The sequence below is a fragment of the Lagopus muta genome, chromosome 30 (genome assembly GCF_023343835.1).
Source record: "Lagopus muta isolate bLagMut1 chromosome 30, bLagMut1 primary, whole genome shotgun sequence".
NCBI classification, from domain to species: domain Eukaryota; kingdom Metazoa; phylum Chordata; class Aves; order Galliformes; family Phasianidae; genus Lagopus; species Lagopus muta.
The window spans coordinates 618,562-636,575 of NC_064462.1; the positions used below are offsets into that span (position 1 = coordinate 618,562).

The following is an 18,014-nucleotide window of genomic DNA, read 5'->3' on the forward strand; positions in this document are numbered from 1 at the left end:
TTGTTTGAGCTTGAAGCAGTTGAATCGTCCCACACAGCACTGTTAAATCAAACCTTATAATGGCTTTGGGATCGTAGCTCTGCGCTGTGCCCCTGGTGTGAATGTCTGTGCTGCAGGTGGCAGGTGGCCGCAAACGGCCGTGTCGTAGCACTGCGAGCGCCGGCCCCGTTCCTCCCCCGCATCCCCTCCCCTCCTCGGCACCGCGTGGGAAATGGCTGGGGTGGGATTCCGGGAGAGCTGGGGCGGCTCCGCCTGCAGAAGAGGAGGCTCGGGGCGATCCCGGGCGCGGCCACCGGTCCGCGCAGGGAGGCGCGGAGAGGACGGAGCCGGGCTGTGCCCGGCGGTGCCCAGCAGCTCCCGTGCTGCAGGGAGCTTCCCCAGGGTTGGGATCCAAAATTGCCCCTGAAGCTCAGCACCCAGCCGTGGTGTGCGCACCTCCTACGTGCCTCCCACCTCGCTGTGCCAGCAACAGAGCAGCCTGCCCCCAGCAGCCGCCCGCAGAAATGACTTTCCCTTTCTCCTGTGAGCCTCCCTGCAGGCTCCAGTGCTCCCACGCCCTTCTCCAGGGCCACCCCTGTTCCCAGAGAGCCTTGCCCAGGGCAGTGTGTTGGTGCTGGCCTGGCTGGCTGCTCCTGCTTTTCTCCCTGTGCTCCTTGCAGGGCCACGAGTTGGCAGGGCTGCTCTGCAGAGGCGGGGGCTGCGCTGCCCTGGACCCCAGGATGACCTTCCCTGGCTGTGCTGCTCCAGGGAGAAGCAGACTCAGCCGGCTGGGGATCTCTGCTGCTGAGTCCCTCTCCATCTGCCCTGATAAATCAGCAGCCAAGGACGGTGCTGGGCAGGACCCAGGGGTGCCTCTAAAGGCTCGACAGGCAACTGAGCAATGCAAGGAGTCACAGAATGACAGAATGATAGAATGCTTTACCTTACAGGTCATCTGGTCCAACCTCCCTGCAGTGAACTGGGACCCTACGCTGGGTCAGGCGCTCAGAGCCTGCTCCAGCCTCTCCCTGAATGCCTCCAAGGATTGAGCTTCCACCACCTCCCTGGGCAACATGTGCCACTGCCTCACCGCTCTTGTCATGAAAGACTTTTTCCTTTAATGCAATCTAAATCTCCCCTCTCTTACTCGGACACTATTTCCCCTTTCGTTACAACAGTTCCACCAGGGAGGCCAGCTCTGGCACAGCGGGGCACCCTGCCACGGCTTTGGGCAGAGTGGTGGAGATGCAGCCCAGGGCGAGGAGGGCGAGGCTGAGGAGGAAGAAGCGCATGGGGTGTGCAGGCGGTGGTCGAGGGCTGCGGCTGTGCTGATGAGGCCATTGCCCAGGCCATTTTGTCCAGATCTCAAGGCAAGGCCTCTTTATCCTCAAGCAGGTCTAAACTCCTCCCAGCTTAGCATCATCCACAAACTGATTGATACAACCAACAGATCTTTAGTGGAACCAACAGTAAAAACAAGATAGAGAAATGGCCTTAAAATGGAGCCCAGCAGAATTCAACAGGTTCATCAGACACACAGGGCAACTGTCAGGACAAAGTCACCGAATCCTCCAGTGCAGCCATGTTTTAGTTGTCAAGGGACATTCTAAGGCATGCATAGCCAAGGCTTTATGATGCCATGAGCCACCTCCCTGACAAAAGCTCGAGATCTGGGAAACCTGGCAACAGAACACCAGCTGTGATGCAAGGCAGCCAGCCAACAAAGGCACGCACTCAGGGGCCAGAACTCCAGCCAGCCAGCCAGCCAGCCAGCCAAGGAAGGCAGGCAGGGGCCAGGACTCCATCCAGCCAGCCAAGACAGGCAAGCAGGAACCAGGACTCCAGCCATCCAGCCAAGGCAGGCAGACATACAAGAGCCACGGTTCCAGCCAGCCAGCCAAGGCAGGTAGGTAAGAAACATGTCTACAGCCATCCAGCCAAGGCAGGCAGGTAGACAGGAGCCAGGACTCTAGGCACCCAGCCAAGGCAGGCAGGCAGAGGCCAGGACTGCAGCCAGCCTGCCAAGGCAGGCAGGCAAGGACCATGACTCCAGTCAGCCAGCCAAGGCAGGCAGGCAGGAGCCAGGACTCCAGTCAGCCAGCCAATGCAGGCAGGCAGGAGCCAGGACTGCAGCCAGCCAGCCAAGGCAGGCAAGCAAGGACCACGACTACAGGCTGCCAGACAAGGCAGGCAGGCAGTGGCCAGGACTGCAGCCAGCCAGACATGGCAGGCAAGGAGGGCCACGGTTCCATCAAGCCAGCCAAGGCAGGCAGGTAGGGGCCACAACCACAGCCAGCCAGCCAAAAGAGGAAGGCAGGGTCCACAGTTCCAGCTAGCCAGCCAAGGCAGGCAGGCAGGAGCCAGGACTCCAGCCATCCAGTCAAGGCAGGCAGGTAGGCAGGAGTCAGGACTCCAGCCAGACAGCGAAGGCAGGCAGGCAGGGGCTAGGACTGCAGCCATCCAGCCAAGGCAGGCAGGCAGGAGCCAGGAATCCAGCCAGCCAGACATGGCAGGCAAGCAAGGACCACGACTACAGGCTGCCAGACAAGGCAGGCAGGCAGTGGCCAGGACTGCAGCCAGCCAGACATGGCAGGCAAGGAGGGCCACGGTTCCATCAAGTCAGCCAAGGCAGGCAGGCAGGGGCCACAACCACAGCCAGCCAGCCAAAAGAGGCAGGCAGGCTCCACAGTTCCAGCTAGCCAGCCAAAGCAAGCAGGCAGGAGCCAGGACTCCAGCCATCCAGTCAAGGCAGGCAGGTAGGCAGGAGCCAGGACTCCAGCCAGCTAGCCAAGGCAGGCAGGCAGGAGCCAGGACTCCAGCCATCCAGCCAAGGCAGGCAGGCAGGAGCCAGGACTCCAGTCAGCCAGCCAAGGCAGGCAAGCAAGGACCACGACTACAGGCTGCCAGACAAGGCAGGCAGGCAGTGGCCAGGACTGCAGAAAGCCAGACATGGCAGGCAAGGAGGGCCACGGTTCCAGCAAGCTAGCCAAGGCAGGCAGGCAGCAACCAGGACTCCAGTCAGCCAGCCAAGGCAGGCAGGCAGGGGCCACAACCACAGCCAGCCAGCCTAGGCAGGCAGGCAGAGTCCACAGTTCCAGCCAGCCAGCCAAGGCAGGTAGGCAGGAGCCAGGACTCCAGCCATCCAGCTAAGGCAGGCAGGTAGGCAGGAGCCAGGACTCCAGCCAGCTAGCCAAGGCAGGCAGGCAGGAGCCAGGTCTCTAGTCAGCAAGCCAGGGCAGGCAGGCAGGAGCCAGGACTCCAGCCAGCCAGCCAAGGCAGGCAGGCAAGGACCATGACTCCAGTCACGCAGCCAAGGCAGGCAGGCGGGAGCCAGGACTCCAGCCAGCCAGACAAGGCAGGCAGGCAGGAGTCAGGACTCCAATCAGCTAGCCAAGGCAGGCAGGCAGGAGCCAGGACTCCAGCCAGCCAGCCAAGGCAGGCAAGCAAGGACCACGACTACAGGCTGCCAGACAAGTTAGGCAGGCAGTGGCCAGGACTCCACCCAGCCAGACAGGGCAGGCAAGGAGGGCTACGGTTCCAGACTGCCAGCCAGCCAAGGCAGGCAGGCAGGGGCCACAACCATAGCCAGCCAGCCAAAAGAGACAGGCAGGGTCGACAGTTCCAGCCAGCCAGCCAAGGCAGGCAGGCAGGAGCTAGGACTCCAGCCATCCAGTCAAGGCAGGCAGGTAGACAGGAGCCAGGACTCCAGTCAGCCAGCCATGGCAGGAAGACAGGACCCAGGACTCCAGTCAGCCAGCCAAGGTAGGCAGGCAGAGGCCAGGACTCCAGCCAGCCTGCCAAGGCAGGAAGGCAAGGACCATGACTCCACTCAACCAGCCAAGGCAGGCAGGCAGGAGCCAGGACTGCAGCCAGCCAGCCAAGGCAGGCAAGCAAGGACCACGACTACAGGTTGCCAGACAAGGCAGGCAGGCAGTGGCCAGGAATGCATCCAGCCAGACATGGCAGGCAAGGAGGGCCACGGTTCCATCAAGCCAGCCAAGGCAGGCAGGCAGGGGCCACAACCACAGCCAGCCAGCCAAAAGAGGAAGGCAGGGCCCACAGTTCCAGCTAGCCAGCCAAGGCAGGCAGGCAGGAGCCAGGACTCCAGCCATCCAGTCAAGGCAGGCAGGTAGGCAGGAGACAGGACTCCAGCCAGACAGCGAAGGCAGGCAGGCAGGGGCTAGGACTGCAGCCATCCAGCCAAGGCAGGCAGGCAGGAGCCAGGACTCCAGCCAGCCAGACATGGCTGGCAAGGAGGGCCACGGTTCCAGCAAGCCAGCCAAGGCAGGCAGGCAGGGGCCACAAACACAACCAGCCAGCCAAAAGTGGCAGGCAGGGTCCACAGTTCCAGCTAGCCAGCCAAGGCAGGCAGGCAGGAGCCAGGACTCCAGCCATCCAGTCAAGGCAGGCCGGAAGGAGTCAGGACTCCAGTCAGCCAGCAAAGGCTGGCAGGCAGGAGCCAGGACTCCAGTCAGCCAGCCAAGGCAGGCAAGCAAGGACCACGACTAGAGGCTGCAAGACAAGGCAGGCAGGCAGTGGCCAGCACTGCAGAAAGCCAGACATGGCAGGCAAGGAGGGCCACGGTTCCAGCAAGCCAGCCAAGGCAGGCAGGCAGGAGCCAGGGCTCCAGTCAGCTAGCCAAGGCAGGCAGACAGCAACCAGGACTCCAGTCAGCCAGGCAAGGCAGGCAGGCAGGAGCCAGGACTCCAGTCAGCCAGGCAAGGCAGGCAGGCAGGAACCAGGACTCCAGCCAGACAGCGAAGGCAGGCAGGCAACGACCATGACTCCAGTCAGCTAGCCAAGGCAGGCAGGCAGGGGCCCTGACTCCAGCCAGACAGCCAAGGCAGGCAATCAAGGACCACGACTACAGGCTGCCAGACAAGGCAGGCAGGCAGGGGCCAGGACTCCAGCCAGCCAGCCAAGGCAGGCAGGCAGGGGCCAGGACTCCATCCAGCCAGACATGGCAGGCAAGGAGGGCCACGGTTCCAGCAAGCCAGCCAAGGCAGGCAGGCAGGAGCCTGGACTCCAGCCAGCTAGCAAAGGCAAGCAGGCAGGAGCCAGGACTCCAGCCATCCAGTCAAGGCTGGCAGGTAGACAGGAGCCAGGACTCTAGCCACCCAGCAAAGGCAGGCAGGCAGGAGCCAGGACTCCAGTCAGCCAGCCATGGCAGTCAGGCAGGAGCCAGGACTCTAGCCACCCAGCAAAGGCAGGCAGGCAGGAGCCAGGACTGCAGTCAGCCAGCCAAGGCAGGCAGGCAGGAGCCAGGACTCCAGTCAGCCAGACAAGGATGGCAAGGAGGTCCACGGTTCCAGCCAGACAGCCAATGCAGGCAGGCAAGGACCACGACTCCAGCCAGCCAGCCAAGGCAGGCAGGGGCCAGGACTCAAGTCAGCCAGCCAAGGCAGGCCGGCATGAGTCAGGACTCCAGTCAGCTAGCCAAGGCAGGCAGGCAGGAGCCAGGACTACATCCACCCAGCCAAGGCAGGCAATCAAGGACCACGACTACAGGCTGCCAGAGAAGGCAGGCAGGCAGGGGCCAGGACTCCACCCAGCCAGACATGGCAGGCAAGGAGGGCCACAATTCCAGCAAGCCAGCCAAGGCAGGCAGGCAGGGGCCACAACCACAGCCAGCCAGCCAAAAGAGGCAGGTAGTGTCCACAGTTCCTGCTAGCCAGCCAAGGCAGGCAGGCAGGAGCCAGGACTCCAGCCACACAGCCAAGGCAGGCAGGCAGGAGCCAGGACTCCAATCAGCCAGACAAGGCAGGCAGGCAGGGGCCAGGACTCCAGCCAGCCTGCCAAGGCAGGCAGGCAAGGACCATGACTCCAGACAGCCAGCCAAGGTAGGCAGGCAGGAGCCAGGACTCCAGCCAGCTAGCCAATGCAGGCAGGAAGGAGCCAGGACTCCAGTCAGCAAGCCAATGCAGGCAGGCAGGAGCCAGGACTCCAGCCAGTTAGCCAGGCAGGCAGGCAGGAGTCAGGATTCCAGTCAGCCAGCCAAGGCAGGCAGGCAGGAGCTAGGACTCCAGCCAGCCAGCTATGGCAGGCAGGCAGGAGCCAGGACTCCAGCCAGGTAGCCAAGGCAGGCAGGCAGGAGCCAGGACTCCAGCCAGCCAGACATGGCAGGCAAGGTGGGCCACGGGTCCAACAAGCCAGCCAAGGCAGGCAGGCAGGGGCCACAACCACAGCCAGCCAGCCATGGCAGGCAGGCAGGAACCAGGACTCCACTCAGCCAGCCAAGGCATGCAGGCAGGAGCCAGGACTCCAGCCAGCCAGCCAAGGCAGGCAGGCAGGGGACACAGCCACAACCAGCCAGCAAAAAGTGGCAGGCAGGGTCCACAGTTCCAGCTAGCCAGCCAAGGCAGGCATGCTGGAGGCAGGACTCTAGCCAGCTAGCTAAGGCTGGCAGGCAGGAGCCAGGACTACAGTCAGCAAGCCAATGCAGGCAGGCAGGCAGGCAGGAGCCAGGACTACAGTCAGCCTGCCAAGGCAGGCAGGCAGTGGCCAGGACTCCAGCCAGCCAGCCAAGGCAGGCAAGCAAGGACCACGACTACAGGCTGCCAGCCAAGGCAGGCAGGCAGTGGCCAGGACTCCAGCCAGCCACACATGGCAGGCAGGCAGGAGCCAGGACTCCAGCCGTCCAGCCAAGGCAGGCAGGCTGGAGCCAGGACTCCTGCCATCCAGTCAAGGCAGGCAGGTAGGCAGGAGCCAGGACTCTAGCCACCCAGCCAAGGCAGCCAGGCAGGAGCCAGGACTCCAGCCATCCAGCCAAGGCAGGAAGGCACGAGCCAGGACTCCAGCCAGCCAGCCAAGGCAGGAAGGCAGGGGCCAGGACTCCAGCCAGCTAGCCAAGGCAGGCAGGCAGGAGCCAGGACTCCAGCCAGCCAGCCAAGGCAGGCAGGCAGGGGCCAGGACTCCAGTCAGCAAGCCAAGGCAGGCAGGCAGGGGCCAGGACTCCAGCCAGACAGCCAAGGCAGCCAGGCAGGAGCCAGGACTCCAGCCAGCCTACCACGGCAGGCAGGCAGGAGCCAGGACTCCAGCCAGGTAGCCAAGGCAGCCAGGCAGGAGCCAGGACTCCAGCCAGCAAGCCAAGGTAGGCAAGCAAGGACCACGAATACAGGCTGCCAGAGAAGGCAGGCAGGTAGTGGCCAGGACTCCAGCCAGCCAGACATGGCAAGTAGGCAGGAGCCAGGACTCCAGCCATCCATTCAAGGCAGGCAGGCAGGAGCCAGGACTCCAGCCAGCCAGCCAAGGCAGGCAGGCAGGAGCCCGGACTCCAGCCAGCCAGCCAAGGCAGGCAGGCAGGGGCCAGGACTCCAGTCAGCAAGCCAAGGCAGGCAGGCAGGAGCCAGGACTCCAGCCAGGTAGCCAAGGCAGGCAAGCAAGGACCACGACTACCGGCTGCCAGACAAGGCAGGCAGGCAGTGGCCAGGATCCCAGCCAGCCATGCATGGCAGGCAGGCAGGAGCCAGGACTGGAGGCATCCAGTCAAGGCAGGCAGGCAGGAGCCATGACTCCAGTCAGCAAGCCAATGCAGGCAGGCAGGAGCCAGGACTCCAGCCAGGTAGCCAAGGCAGGCAGGCAGGAGCCAGGACTCCAGCCAGCTAGCTGAGGCAGGCAGGCAGGAGCCAGGACTCCAGCCAGCCAGCCAAGGCAGGCAGGCAGGAGCCAGGACTCCAGTCAGCAAGACAATGCAGGCAGGCAAGAGCCAGGACTCCAGCCAGGTATCCAAGGCAGGCAGGCAGGAGCCAGGATTCCAGTCAGCCAGACAAGGCAGGCAGGCAGGAGCCAGGATTCTAGCCAACCAGCCAAGGCAGGCAAGGAAGGACCACGAATACAGGCTGCCAGCCAAGGCAGGCAGGCAGTGGCCAGGACTCCAGCCAGCCAGACATGGCAGGCAGGCAGGAGCCAGGACTCCAGCCATCCAGTCAAGGCAGGCAGGCAGGAGCCAGGACTCCAGCCAGCTAGCCAAGGCAGGCAGGCAGGAGCCAGGACTCCAGTCAGCAAGCCAATGCAGGCAGGCAAGAGCCAGGACTCCAGCCACGTAGCCAAGGCAGGCAGGCAGGGGCCACAGTTCCAGCTAGCCAGCCAAGGCAGGCAGGCAGGAGCCAGGACTCCAGCCTGCCAGCCAAGGCAGGCAATCAAGGACCACGACTACAGGCTGCCAGACAAGGCAGGCAGGCAGTGGCCAGGACTCCAGCCAGCCAGACATGGCAGGGAAGGAGGGCCACGGTTCCATCAAGGCAGCCAAGGCAGGCAGGCAGGAGCCAGGACTCCAGCCATCCAGTCAAGGCAGGCAGGTAGGCAGGAGCCAGGACTCTAGCCACCCAGCCAAGGCAGCCAGGCAGGAGCCAGGACTCCAGCCATCCAGCCAAGGCAGGAAGGCAGGAGCCAGGACTCCAGCCAGACAGCCAAGGCAGGCAGGCAGGGGCCCGGACTCCAGCCAGCCAGCCAAGGTAGGCAGGCAGGGACCAGGACTCCAGTCAGCCAGCCAAGGCAGGCAGGCAGGGGCCAGGACTCCAGCCAGCAAGCCAAGGCAGGCAAGCAAGGACCACGAATACAGGCTGCCAGACAAGGCAGGCAGGCAGTGGCCAGGACTCCAGCCATCCATTCAAGGCAGGCAGGCAGGAGCCAGGACTCCAGCCAGCTATCCAAGGCAGGCAGGCAGGAGCCAGGACTCCAGTCAGCAAGCCAAAGCAGGCAGGCAGGGGTCCGGACTCCAGCCAGCTAGCCAAGGCAGGCAGGCAGGAGCCAGGACTCCAGCCAGCCAGCCAAGGCAGGCAGGCAGGGGCCCGGACTCCAGCCAGCCAGCCAAGGCACGCAGGAAGGAGCCAGGACTCCAGCCGTCCAGCCAAGGCAGGAAGGCAGGAGACAGGACTCCAGCCAGCCAGCCAAGGCAGGCAGGCAGGGGCCCGGACGCCAGCCAGCCAGCCAAGGTAGGCAGGCAGGTGCCAGGACTCCAGTCAGCCAGCCAAGGCAGGCAGGCAGGGGCCAGGACTCCAGCCAGCCAGCCAAGGCAGGCAGGCAGGAGCCAGGACTCCAGTCAGCAAGCCAATGCAGGCAGGCAGGAGCCAGGACTCCAGCCACGTAGCCAAGGCAGCCGGGCAGGAGCCAGGACTCCAGCCAGCCAGCCAAGGCAGGCAAGCAAGGACCACGACTACAGGCTGCCAGACAAGGCAGGAAGGCAGTGGCCAGGATCCCAGCCAGCCATGCATGGCAGGCAGGCAGGAGCCAGGACTGGAGGCATCCAGTCAAGGCAGGCAGGCAGGAGCCATGACTCCAGTCAGCAAGCCAATGGAGGCAGGCAGTAGCCAGGACTCCAGCCAGGTAGCCAAAGCAGGCAGGAAGGGGCCCGGACTCCAGCCAGCTAGCCAAGGCAGGCAGGCAGGAGCCATGACTCCAGTCAGCAAGCCAATGCAGGCAGGCAGGAGCCAGGACTCCAGCCAGGTAGCCAAAGCAGGCAGGCAGGGGCCCGGACTCCAGCCAGCTAGCCAAGGCAGGCAGGCAGGAGCCAGGACTCCAGCCAGGTAGCCAAGGCAGGCAGGCAGGAGCCAGGACTCCAGTCAGCAAGACAATGCAGGCAGGCAGGAGCCAGTACTCCAGTCAGCCAGACAAGGCAGGCAGGCAGGAGCCAGGATTCTAGCCAGCCAGCCAAGGCAGGCAAGGAAGGACCACGTCTACAGGCTGCCAGACAAGGCAGGCAGGGAGTGGCCAGGACTCCAGCCAGCCAGACATGGCAGGCAAGGAGGGCCACGGTTCCAGCAAGCCAGCCAAAAGAGGCTGTCAGGTTCCACAGTTCCAGCTAGCCAGCCAAGGCAGACAGGCAGGAGCCAGGACTCTAGCCATCCAGTCAATGCAGGCAGGCAGGGGCCCGGACTCCAGCCAGCTAGCCAAGGCAGGCAGGCAGGAGCCAGGACTCCAGCCAGATAGCCAAGGCAGGCAGGCAGGAGCCAGGACTCCAGTCAGCAAGACAATGCAGGCAGGCAGGAGCCAGGACTCCAGTCAGCCAGCCAAGGCAGGCAAGCAAGGACCACGAATACAGGCTGCCAGACAAGGCAGGCAGGCAGTGGCCAGGACTCCAGCCAGCCAGACATGGCAGGCAGGCAGGAGCCAGGACTCCAGCCATCCATTCAAGGCAGGCAGGCAGGAGCCAGAACTCCAGCCAGCTAGCCAAGGCAGGCAGGCAGGAGCCAGGACTCCAGTCAGCAATCCAATGCAGGCAGGCAGTGGCCAGGACTCCAGCCAGGTAGCCAAGGCAGGCAGGCAGGAACCAGGACTCCAGCCAGCCAGCCAAGGCAGGCAGGCAGGGGCCCGGACTCCAGCCATCTAGCTAAGGCAGGAAGGCAGGAGCCAGGACTCCAGCCAGCCAGCCAAGGTAGGCAGGCAGGTGCCAGGACTCCAGTCAGCCAGCCAAGGCAGGCAGGCAGGGGCCAGGACTCCAGCCAGCCAGCCAAGGCAGGCAGGCAGGGGCCAGGACTCCAGCCAGCCAGACATGGCAGGCAGGCAGGAGCCAGGACTCCAGCCAGCTAGGCAAGGCAGGCAGGCAGGAGCCAGGACTCCAGCCAGCCTGCCAAGGCAGGCAAGCAAGGACCACGACTACAGGCTGCCAGACAAGGCAGGCAGGCAGTGGCCAGGACTCCAGCTAGCCAACCAAGGTAGGCAGGCAGGGGCCCAGACTCCAGCCAGCCAACCAATGTAGGCAGGCAGGGGCCAGGACTCCAGTCAGCCAGCCAAGGCAGGCAGGCAGGGGCCAGGACTCCAGCCAGCTAGCCAAGGCAGGCAGGCAGGAGCCAGGACTCCAGCCAGCCAGCCAAGGTAGGCAGGCAGGGGCCAGGATTCCAGTCAGCCAGCCAAGGCAGGCAGGCAGGGGCCAGGACTCCAGCCAGCTAGCCAAGGCAGGCAGGCAGGAGCCAGGACTCCAGCCAGCCAGCCAAGGCAGGGAGGCAGGAGCCAGGACTCCAGTCAGCAAGCCAAGGCAGGCAGGCAGGAGCCAGGACTCCAGCCAGCCAGCCAAGGCAGGCAGGCAGGGGCCAGGACTCCAGCCATCCAGTCAAGGCAGGCAGGCAGGAGCCAGGACTCTAGTCAGCAATCCAATGCAGGCAGGCAGGAGCCAGGACTCCAGCCAGGTAGCCAAGGCAGTCAGGCAGGAGCCAGGACTCCAGCCAGCCAGCCAAGGCAGGCAGGTAGGGGCCCGGACTCCAGCCAGCCAGCCAAGGCAGCCAGGCAGGAGCCAGGACAACAGCCAGCTAGCCAAGGCAGGAAGGCAGGAGCCAGGACTCCAGCCATCCAGCCAAGGCAGGCAGGCAGGAGCCAGGACTCCAGCCAGCCAGCCAAGGTAGGCAGGCAGGTGCCAGGACTCCAGTCAGCCAGCCAAGGCAGGCAGGCAGGTGCCAGGACTCCAGTCAGCCAGCCAAGGCAGGCAGGCAGGAGCCAGGACTCCAGCCAGGTAGCGAAGGCAGCCGGGCAGGAGCGAGGACTCCAGCCATCCAGCCAAGGCAGGAAGGCAGGAGCCAGGACTCCAGGCAGCCAGACAAGGCAGGCAGGCAGTGGCTAGGACTCCAGCCAGCCAACCAAGGCAGGCAGACAGGAGCCAGGACTCCAGCAAGCCAACCAAGGTAGGCAGGCAGGGGCCAGGACTCCAGTCAGCCAGCCAAGGCAGGCAGGCAGGGGCCAGGACTCCAGCCAGCTAGCCAAGGCAGGCAGGCAGGAGCCAGGACTCCAGCCAGCCAGACATGGCAGGCAAGGAGGGCCACGGTTCCATCAAGCCAGCCAAGGCAGGCAGGCAGGAGCCAGACACCAGCCATCCAGCCAAGGCAGGAAGGCAGGAGCCAGGACTCCAGCCAGCCAGCCAAGGCAGGCAGGCAGGGGCCCGGACTCCAGCCAGCCAGCCAAGGTAGGCAAGCAGGGGCCAGGACTCCAGTCAGCCAGCCAAGGCAGGCAGGCAGGGGCCAGGACTCCAGTCAGCCAGCCAATGCAGGCAGGCAGGAGCCAGGACTCCAGCCAGCAAGCCAAGGCAGACAAGCAAGGACCACGACTACAGGCTGCCAGACAAGGCAGGCAGGCAGTGGCCAGGACTACAGCCAGCCAGACATGGCAGGCAGGCAGGAGCCAGTACTCCAGTCAGCAAGCCAATGCAGGCAGGCAGGAGCCAGGACTCCAGCCAGGTAGCCAAGGCAGGCAGGCAGGGGCCCGGACTCCAGCCAGCCAGCCAAGGCAGGCAGGCAGGGGCCAGGATTCCAGCCAGCCAGCCAAGGCAGCCAGGCAGGAGCCAGGACTCCAGCAAGCCAGCCAAGGCAGGCAGGATGGAGCCAGGACTCCAGCCAGCTACCCAAGGCAGGTAGGCAGGAGCCTGGACTCCAGCCAGGTTGCCAAGGCAGGCAGGCAGGGGCCAGGACTCCAGCCAGCCAGCCAAGGTAGACAGGCAGGGGCCAGGACTCCAATCAGCCAGCCAAGGCAGGCAGGCAGTGGCCAGGACTCCAGCCAGCCAGACATGGCAGGCAGGCTGGAGCCAGGACTCCAGCCATCCAGTCAAGGCAGGCAGGTAGGCAGGAGCCAGGACTGGAGCCTTGAAGTCAAGGCAGGCAGGCAGGAGCCATGACTCCACTCAGCAACCCAATGCAGGCAGGCAGGAACCAGGACTCCAGCCAGGTAGCCAAGGCAGGCAGGCATGGGCCCGGACTCCAGCCAGCCAGCCAAGGCAGGCAGGCAGGAGCCAGGACTCCAGTCAGCTTGATAAGGCAGGCAGGCAGGAGCCAGGACTCCAGTCAGCAAGCCAATGCAGGCAGGCAGGAGCCAGGACTCCAGTCAGCCAGCCAAGGCAGGCAGGCAGGAGCCAGGACTCCAGCCAGCCAGCCAAGGCAGGCAGGCAGGAGCCAGGACTCCAGTCAGCAAGACAATGCAGGCAGGCAGGAACCAGGACACCAGCCAGGTATCTAAGGCAGGCAGGCAGGAGCCAGGATTCCAGTCAGCCTGACAAGGCAGGCAGGCAGGAGCCAGGACTCCAGCCAGCCAGCCAAGGCAGGCAGGCAGGAGCCAGGACTCCAGTCATCCAGCCAAGGCAGGCAGGCAGGGGCCACAACCACAGCCAGCCAGCCTAAGAGGCAGGCAGGGTGCACAGTTTCAACTAGCCAGCCAAGGCAGGCAGGCAGGAGCCAGGACTCCAGCCAGGTATCCAAGGCAGGCAGGGAGGAGCCAGCACTCCAGTCAGCATGCCAATGCAGGCAGGCAGGAGCCAGGACTCCAGCCAGGTAGCCAAGGCAGCCAGGCAGGAGCCAGGACTCCAGCCAGCCAGCCAAGGCAGCCAGGCAGGAGCCAGGACTCCAGCCAGCTAGCCAAGGCAGGCAGGCAGGGGCCCGGACTCCAGCCAGCTAGCCAAGGCAGTCAGGCGGGAGCCAGGACTCCAGTCAGCTTGCTAAGGCAGGCAGGCAGGAGCCAGGACTCCAGTCAGCAAGCCAATGCAGGCAGGCAGGGGCCAGGACTCCAGTCAGCAAGCCAATGCAGGCAGGCAGGAGCCAGGACTCCAGGCAGGTAGCCAAGGCAGGCAGGCAGGAGCCAGGACTCCAGCCAGCAAGCCAAGGCAGGCAAGGAGGGACCACGACTACAGACTGCCAGACAAGGCAGGCAGGCATTGGCCAGGACTCCAGCCAGCCAGACATGGCAGGCAGGCAGGAGCCAGGACTCCAGCCATCCAGCCAAGGCAGCCAGGCAGGAGCCAGGACTCCAGCCAGCCAGCCAAGGCAGGCAGGCAGGGGCCCGAACTCCAGCCAGCCAGCCAAGGTAGGCAGACAGGGGCCAGGACTCCTGTCAGCCAGCCAAGGCAGGCAGGCAGGGGCCAGGACTCCAGCCAGATAGCCAAGGCAGGCAGGCAGGAGCCAGGACTCCAGTCAGCAAGCCAAGGCAGGCAGGCAGGAGCCAGGACTCCAGCCAGCCTACCACGGCAGGCAGGCAGGAGCCAGGACTCCAGTCAGCAAGCCAATGCAGGCAGGTAGGAGCCAGGACTCCAGCCACCCAGCCAAGGCAGCCAGGCAGGAGCCAGGACTCCAGCCATCCAGCCAAGGCAGGAAGGCAGGAGCCAGGACTGCAGCCAGCCAGCCAAGGTAGGCAGGCAGGGGCCCGGACTCCAGCCAGCCAGCCAAGGTAGGCAGGCAGGGGCCAGGACCCCAGTCAGCCAGCCAAGGCAGGCAGGCAGGGGCCAGGACTCCAGCCAGCCTACCACGGCAGCCAGGCAGGAGCCAGGACTCCAGCCAGGTAGCCAAGGCAGGCAGGCAGGAGCCAGGACTCCCGCCAGGTAGCCAAGGCAGGCAGGCAGGAGCCAGGACTCCAGCCAGCCAGCCAAGGCAGGCAGGCAGGAGCCAGGACTCCAGGTAGCCAGCCAAGGCATGCAGGCAGGGGCCAGGACTCCAGCCAGCCAGCCAAGGCAGCCAGGCAGGAGCCAGGACTCCAGCCAGCCAGCCAAGGCAGGCGGGCAGGAGCCAGGTCTCCAGCCATCCAGCCAATGCAGGAAGGCAGGTGCCAGGACTCCAGCCATCCAGCCAATGCAGGCAGGCAGTGGCCCGGACTCCAGCCAGGAAGCCAAGGTAGGCAGGCAGGTGCCAGGACTCCAGTCAGCCATCCAAGGCAGGCAGGCAGTGGCCAGGACTCCAGCCAGGTAGCCAAGGCAGGCAGGCAGGAGCCAGGACTCCAGCCAGCCAGCCAAGGCAGGCAGGCAGTGGCCCGGACTCCAGCCAGCCAGCCAAGGCAGGAAGGCAGGAGCCAGGACTCCAGCCAGCTACCAAGGCAGGCAGGCAGGGGCCCGGCCTCCAGCCAGCCAGCCAAGGTAGGCAGGCAGGTGCCAGGACTCCAGTCAGACAGCCAAGGCAGGCAGGCAGGAGCCAGGACTCCAGACAGAAATCCAATGCAGGCAGGCAGGAGCCAGGACTCCAGCCGGGTAGCCAAGGCAGGCAGGCAGGAGCCAGGACTCCAGCCAGCAATCCAAGGCAGGCAAGCAAGGACCTCGACTACAGGCTGCCAGACAAGGCAGGCAGGCAGTGGCCAGGACTCCAGCCGGCCAGCCAAGGTAGGAAGGCAGGGAGCAGGACTCCAGTCAGCCAGCCAAGCCAGGCAGGCAGGGGCCAGGACTCCAGTCAGCAAGCCAATGCAGGCAGGCAGGAGCCAGGACTCCAGCCAGGTAGCCAAGGCAGGCAGGCAGGAGCCAGGACTCCAGCCAGCAAGCCAAGGCAGGCAAGCAAGGACCACGACTACAGGCTGCCAGACAAGGCAGGCAGGCAGTGGCCAGGACTGGAGCCAGCCAGTCATGGCAGGCAGGCAGTGGCCAGGACTCCAGCCAGCCAGACATGGCAGGCAGGCAGGAGCCAGGACTCCAGTCAGCAAGCCAATGCAGGCAGGCAGGAGCCAGGACTCCTGCCAGGTAGCCATGGCACGCAGGCAGGGGCCAGGATTGTAGCCAGGCAGTCAGGACAGGCAGGTAGGCAGGAGCCAGGACTCTAGCCACACAGCCAAGGCAGGCAGGCAGGAGCCAGGACTCCAGTCATCCAGCCAAGGCAGGCAGGCAGGAGCCAGGACTCCAGCCAGGTAGCCAAGGCAGGCAGGCAGGAGCCAGGACTCCAGTCATCCAGCCAAGGCAGGCAGGCAGGGGCCAGGATTGTAGCCAGGCAGTCAGGACAGGCAGGCAGGAGCCAGGACTCCAGTCAGCAAGCCAAGGCAGGCAGGCAGGAGCCAGGACTGCAGTCAGCAAGCCAATGCAGGCAGGCAGGAGCCAGGACTCCAGTCAGCAAGCCAATGCAGGCAGGTAGGAGCCAGGACTGCAGCCACCAGCCAAGGCAGCCAGGCAGGAGCCAGGACTCCAGCCAGCCAGCCAAGGCAGGCAGGCAGGAGCCAGGACTCCAGCCAGCCTACCACGGCAGCCAGGCAGGAGCCAGGACTCCAGCCAGCAAGCCAAGACAGGTAAGCAAGGACCACGACTACAGGCTGCCAGACAAGGCAGGCAGGCAGTGGCCAGGACTCCAGGCAGGCAGACATGGCAGGCAGGCAGGAGCCAGGACTCCAGCCAGGTAGCCAAGGCAGGCAGGCAGGAGCCAGGACTCCCGCCAGGTAGCCAAGGCAGGCAGGCAGGAGCCAGGACTCCAGCCATCCAGCCAATGCAGGCAGGCAGGAGCCAGGACTCCAGCCAGCCAGCCAAGGCAGGCAGGCAGGAGCCAGGACTCCAGCCAGCCAGCCAAGGCAGGCAGGCAGGAGCCAGGTCTCCAGCCATCCAGCCAAGGCAGGAAGGCAGGAGCCAGGACTCCAGCCATCCAGCCAAGGCAGGCAGGCAGTGGCCCGGACTCCAGCCAGGAAGCCAAGGTAGGCAGGCAGGTGCCAGGACTCCAGTCAGCCAGCCAAGGCAGGCAGGCAGGGGCCAGGACTCCAGCCAGCCAGCCAAGGCAGGCAGGCAGTGGACAGGACTCCAGCCAGCCAGCCAAGGCTGGCAGGCAGGGGCCCGGACTCCAGCCAGCCAGCCAAGGCAGGCAGGCAGGAGCCAGGACTCCAGCCAGAGAGCCAAGGCAGGCAGGCAGGGGCCCGGACTTTAGCCAGCCAGCCAAGGTACGCAGGCAGGGGCCAGGACTCCAGTCAGAGAGCCAAGGCAGGCAGGCAGTGGCCAGGACTCCAGCCAGGTAGCCAAGGCAGGCAGGTAGGAGCAAGGACTCCAGTCAGCCAGCCAAGGCAGGCAGGCAGGAGTCAGGACTCCAGTCAGCCAGCCATGGCAGGCAGGCAGGAGCCAGGACTCCAGCAAGCCAGCCAAGGCAGGCAGGCAAGAGCCAGGACTCCAGTCAGCCAGCCAAGGCAGGCAGGCATTGGCCAGGACTCCAGCCAGCCTGCCAAGGCAGGCAGGCCAGGACCATGACTCCAGTCAGCCAGCCAAGGCAGGCAGGCAAGAGTCAGGACTCCAGCCAGATAGCCAAGGTAGGAAGGAAGGAGCCAGGACTCCAGCCAGATAGACATGGCAGGCAGGCAGGAGCCAGGACTCCAGTCAGCCAGCCAAGGCAGGCAGGCAGGAGTCAGGACTCCAGTCAGCCAGCCATGGCAGGCAGGCAGGAGCCAGGACTCCAGCAAGCCAGCCAAGGCAGGCTGGCAGGGGCCCGGGCTCCAGCCAGCCAGCCAAGGCAGGCAGGCAGGTGCCAGGACTCCAGACAGCCTGCCAAAGCAGACAGGCAAGGACCATGACTCCAGTCAGCCAGCCAAGGCAGGCAAGCAGGAGCCAGGACTCCAGCCAGCTAGCCAAGGCAGACAGGCAGGAGTCAGGACTCCAGTCAGCCAGCCAAGGCAGGCAGGCAGGAGCCAGGACTGCAGTCAGCCAGCCAAGGCAGGCAGGCAGGAGCCAGGACTCCAGCCAGCTAGCCAAGGCAGGCAGGCAGGAGCCAGGACTCCCGTCAGCAAGCCAATGCAGGCAGGTAGGAGCCAGCACTCCAGCCAGCTAGCCAAGGCAGGCAGGCAGGAGCCAGGACTCCAGCCAGCCAGCCAAGGCTGGCAAGCAAGGACCACGACTACAGGCTGCCAGACAAGGCAGGCAGGCAGTGGCCAGGACTCCAGCCAGCCAGACATGGCAGGCAAGGAGGGCCACGGTTCCAGCCAAGGCAGGCAGGCAGGGGCCACAACCACAGCCAGCCAGCCAAAAGAGGCAGGCATGGTCCACAGTTCCAGCTAGCCAGCCAAGGCAGTCAGGCAGGAGCCAGGACTCCAGCCACTCAGCCATGGCAGGCAGTCAGGAGCGAGGAATCCAGCCAGCCAGCAATGGCAGGCAGGCAGGAGCTAGGACTCCAGTCAGCCAGCCATGGCAGGCAGGCAGGAGTCATGACTCCAGTAAGCCAGCCAAGGCAGGCAGGCAGGGGCCCGGACTCCAGCCAGCCTGCCAAGGCAGGCAGGCAAGGACCATAACTCCAGTCAGCCAGCCAAGGTAGGCAGTGAGGAGCCAGGACTCCAGCCAGCTAGCAAAGGCAGGCAGGAAGGATCCAGGACTCCAGTCAGCAAGCCAATGCAGGCAGGCAGGAGTCAGGACTCCAGTC

The 18,014-nt window shown here is 65.0% G+C and overlaps 2 protein-coding genes across 11 annotated transcripts in view; one reads left to right on the forward strand and one right to left on the reverse strand.

Annotated features, from left to right (window-relative positions):
• LOC125686015 (uncharacterized) overlaps nucleotides 1-18,014 on the reverse strand; it is a 130,630-nt gene that overhangs the window by 13,827 nt on the left and 98,789 nt on the right. The gene's annotated exons all lie outside the window — the stretch shown is intronic.
• Nucleotides 7,068-18,014, forward strand: part of LOC125686019 (protein bassoon-like) — a 45,354-nt gene continuing 34,407 nt past the window's right edge. For 2 of the 6 annotated variants that reach the window (XM_048929629.1, XM_048929628.1), the window contains exon 1: nucleotides 7,068-13,752. In XM_048929629.1, the coding sequence (XP_048785586.1) occupies nucleotides 8,187-9,287 (1,101 nt within the window). In that variant the 5' untranslated portion in view covers nucleotides 7,068-8,186 and the 3' untranslated portion in view covers nucleotides 9,288-13,752. Of the gene's footprint in view, nucleotides 13,753-18,014 lie in introns of those variants that run through there. The other 4 variants (XM_048929631.1, XM_048929632.1, XM_048929630.1 and 1 more) reach the window with 3 other exon arrangements.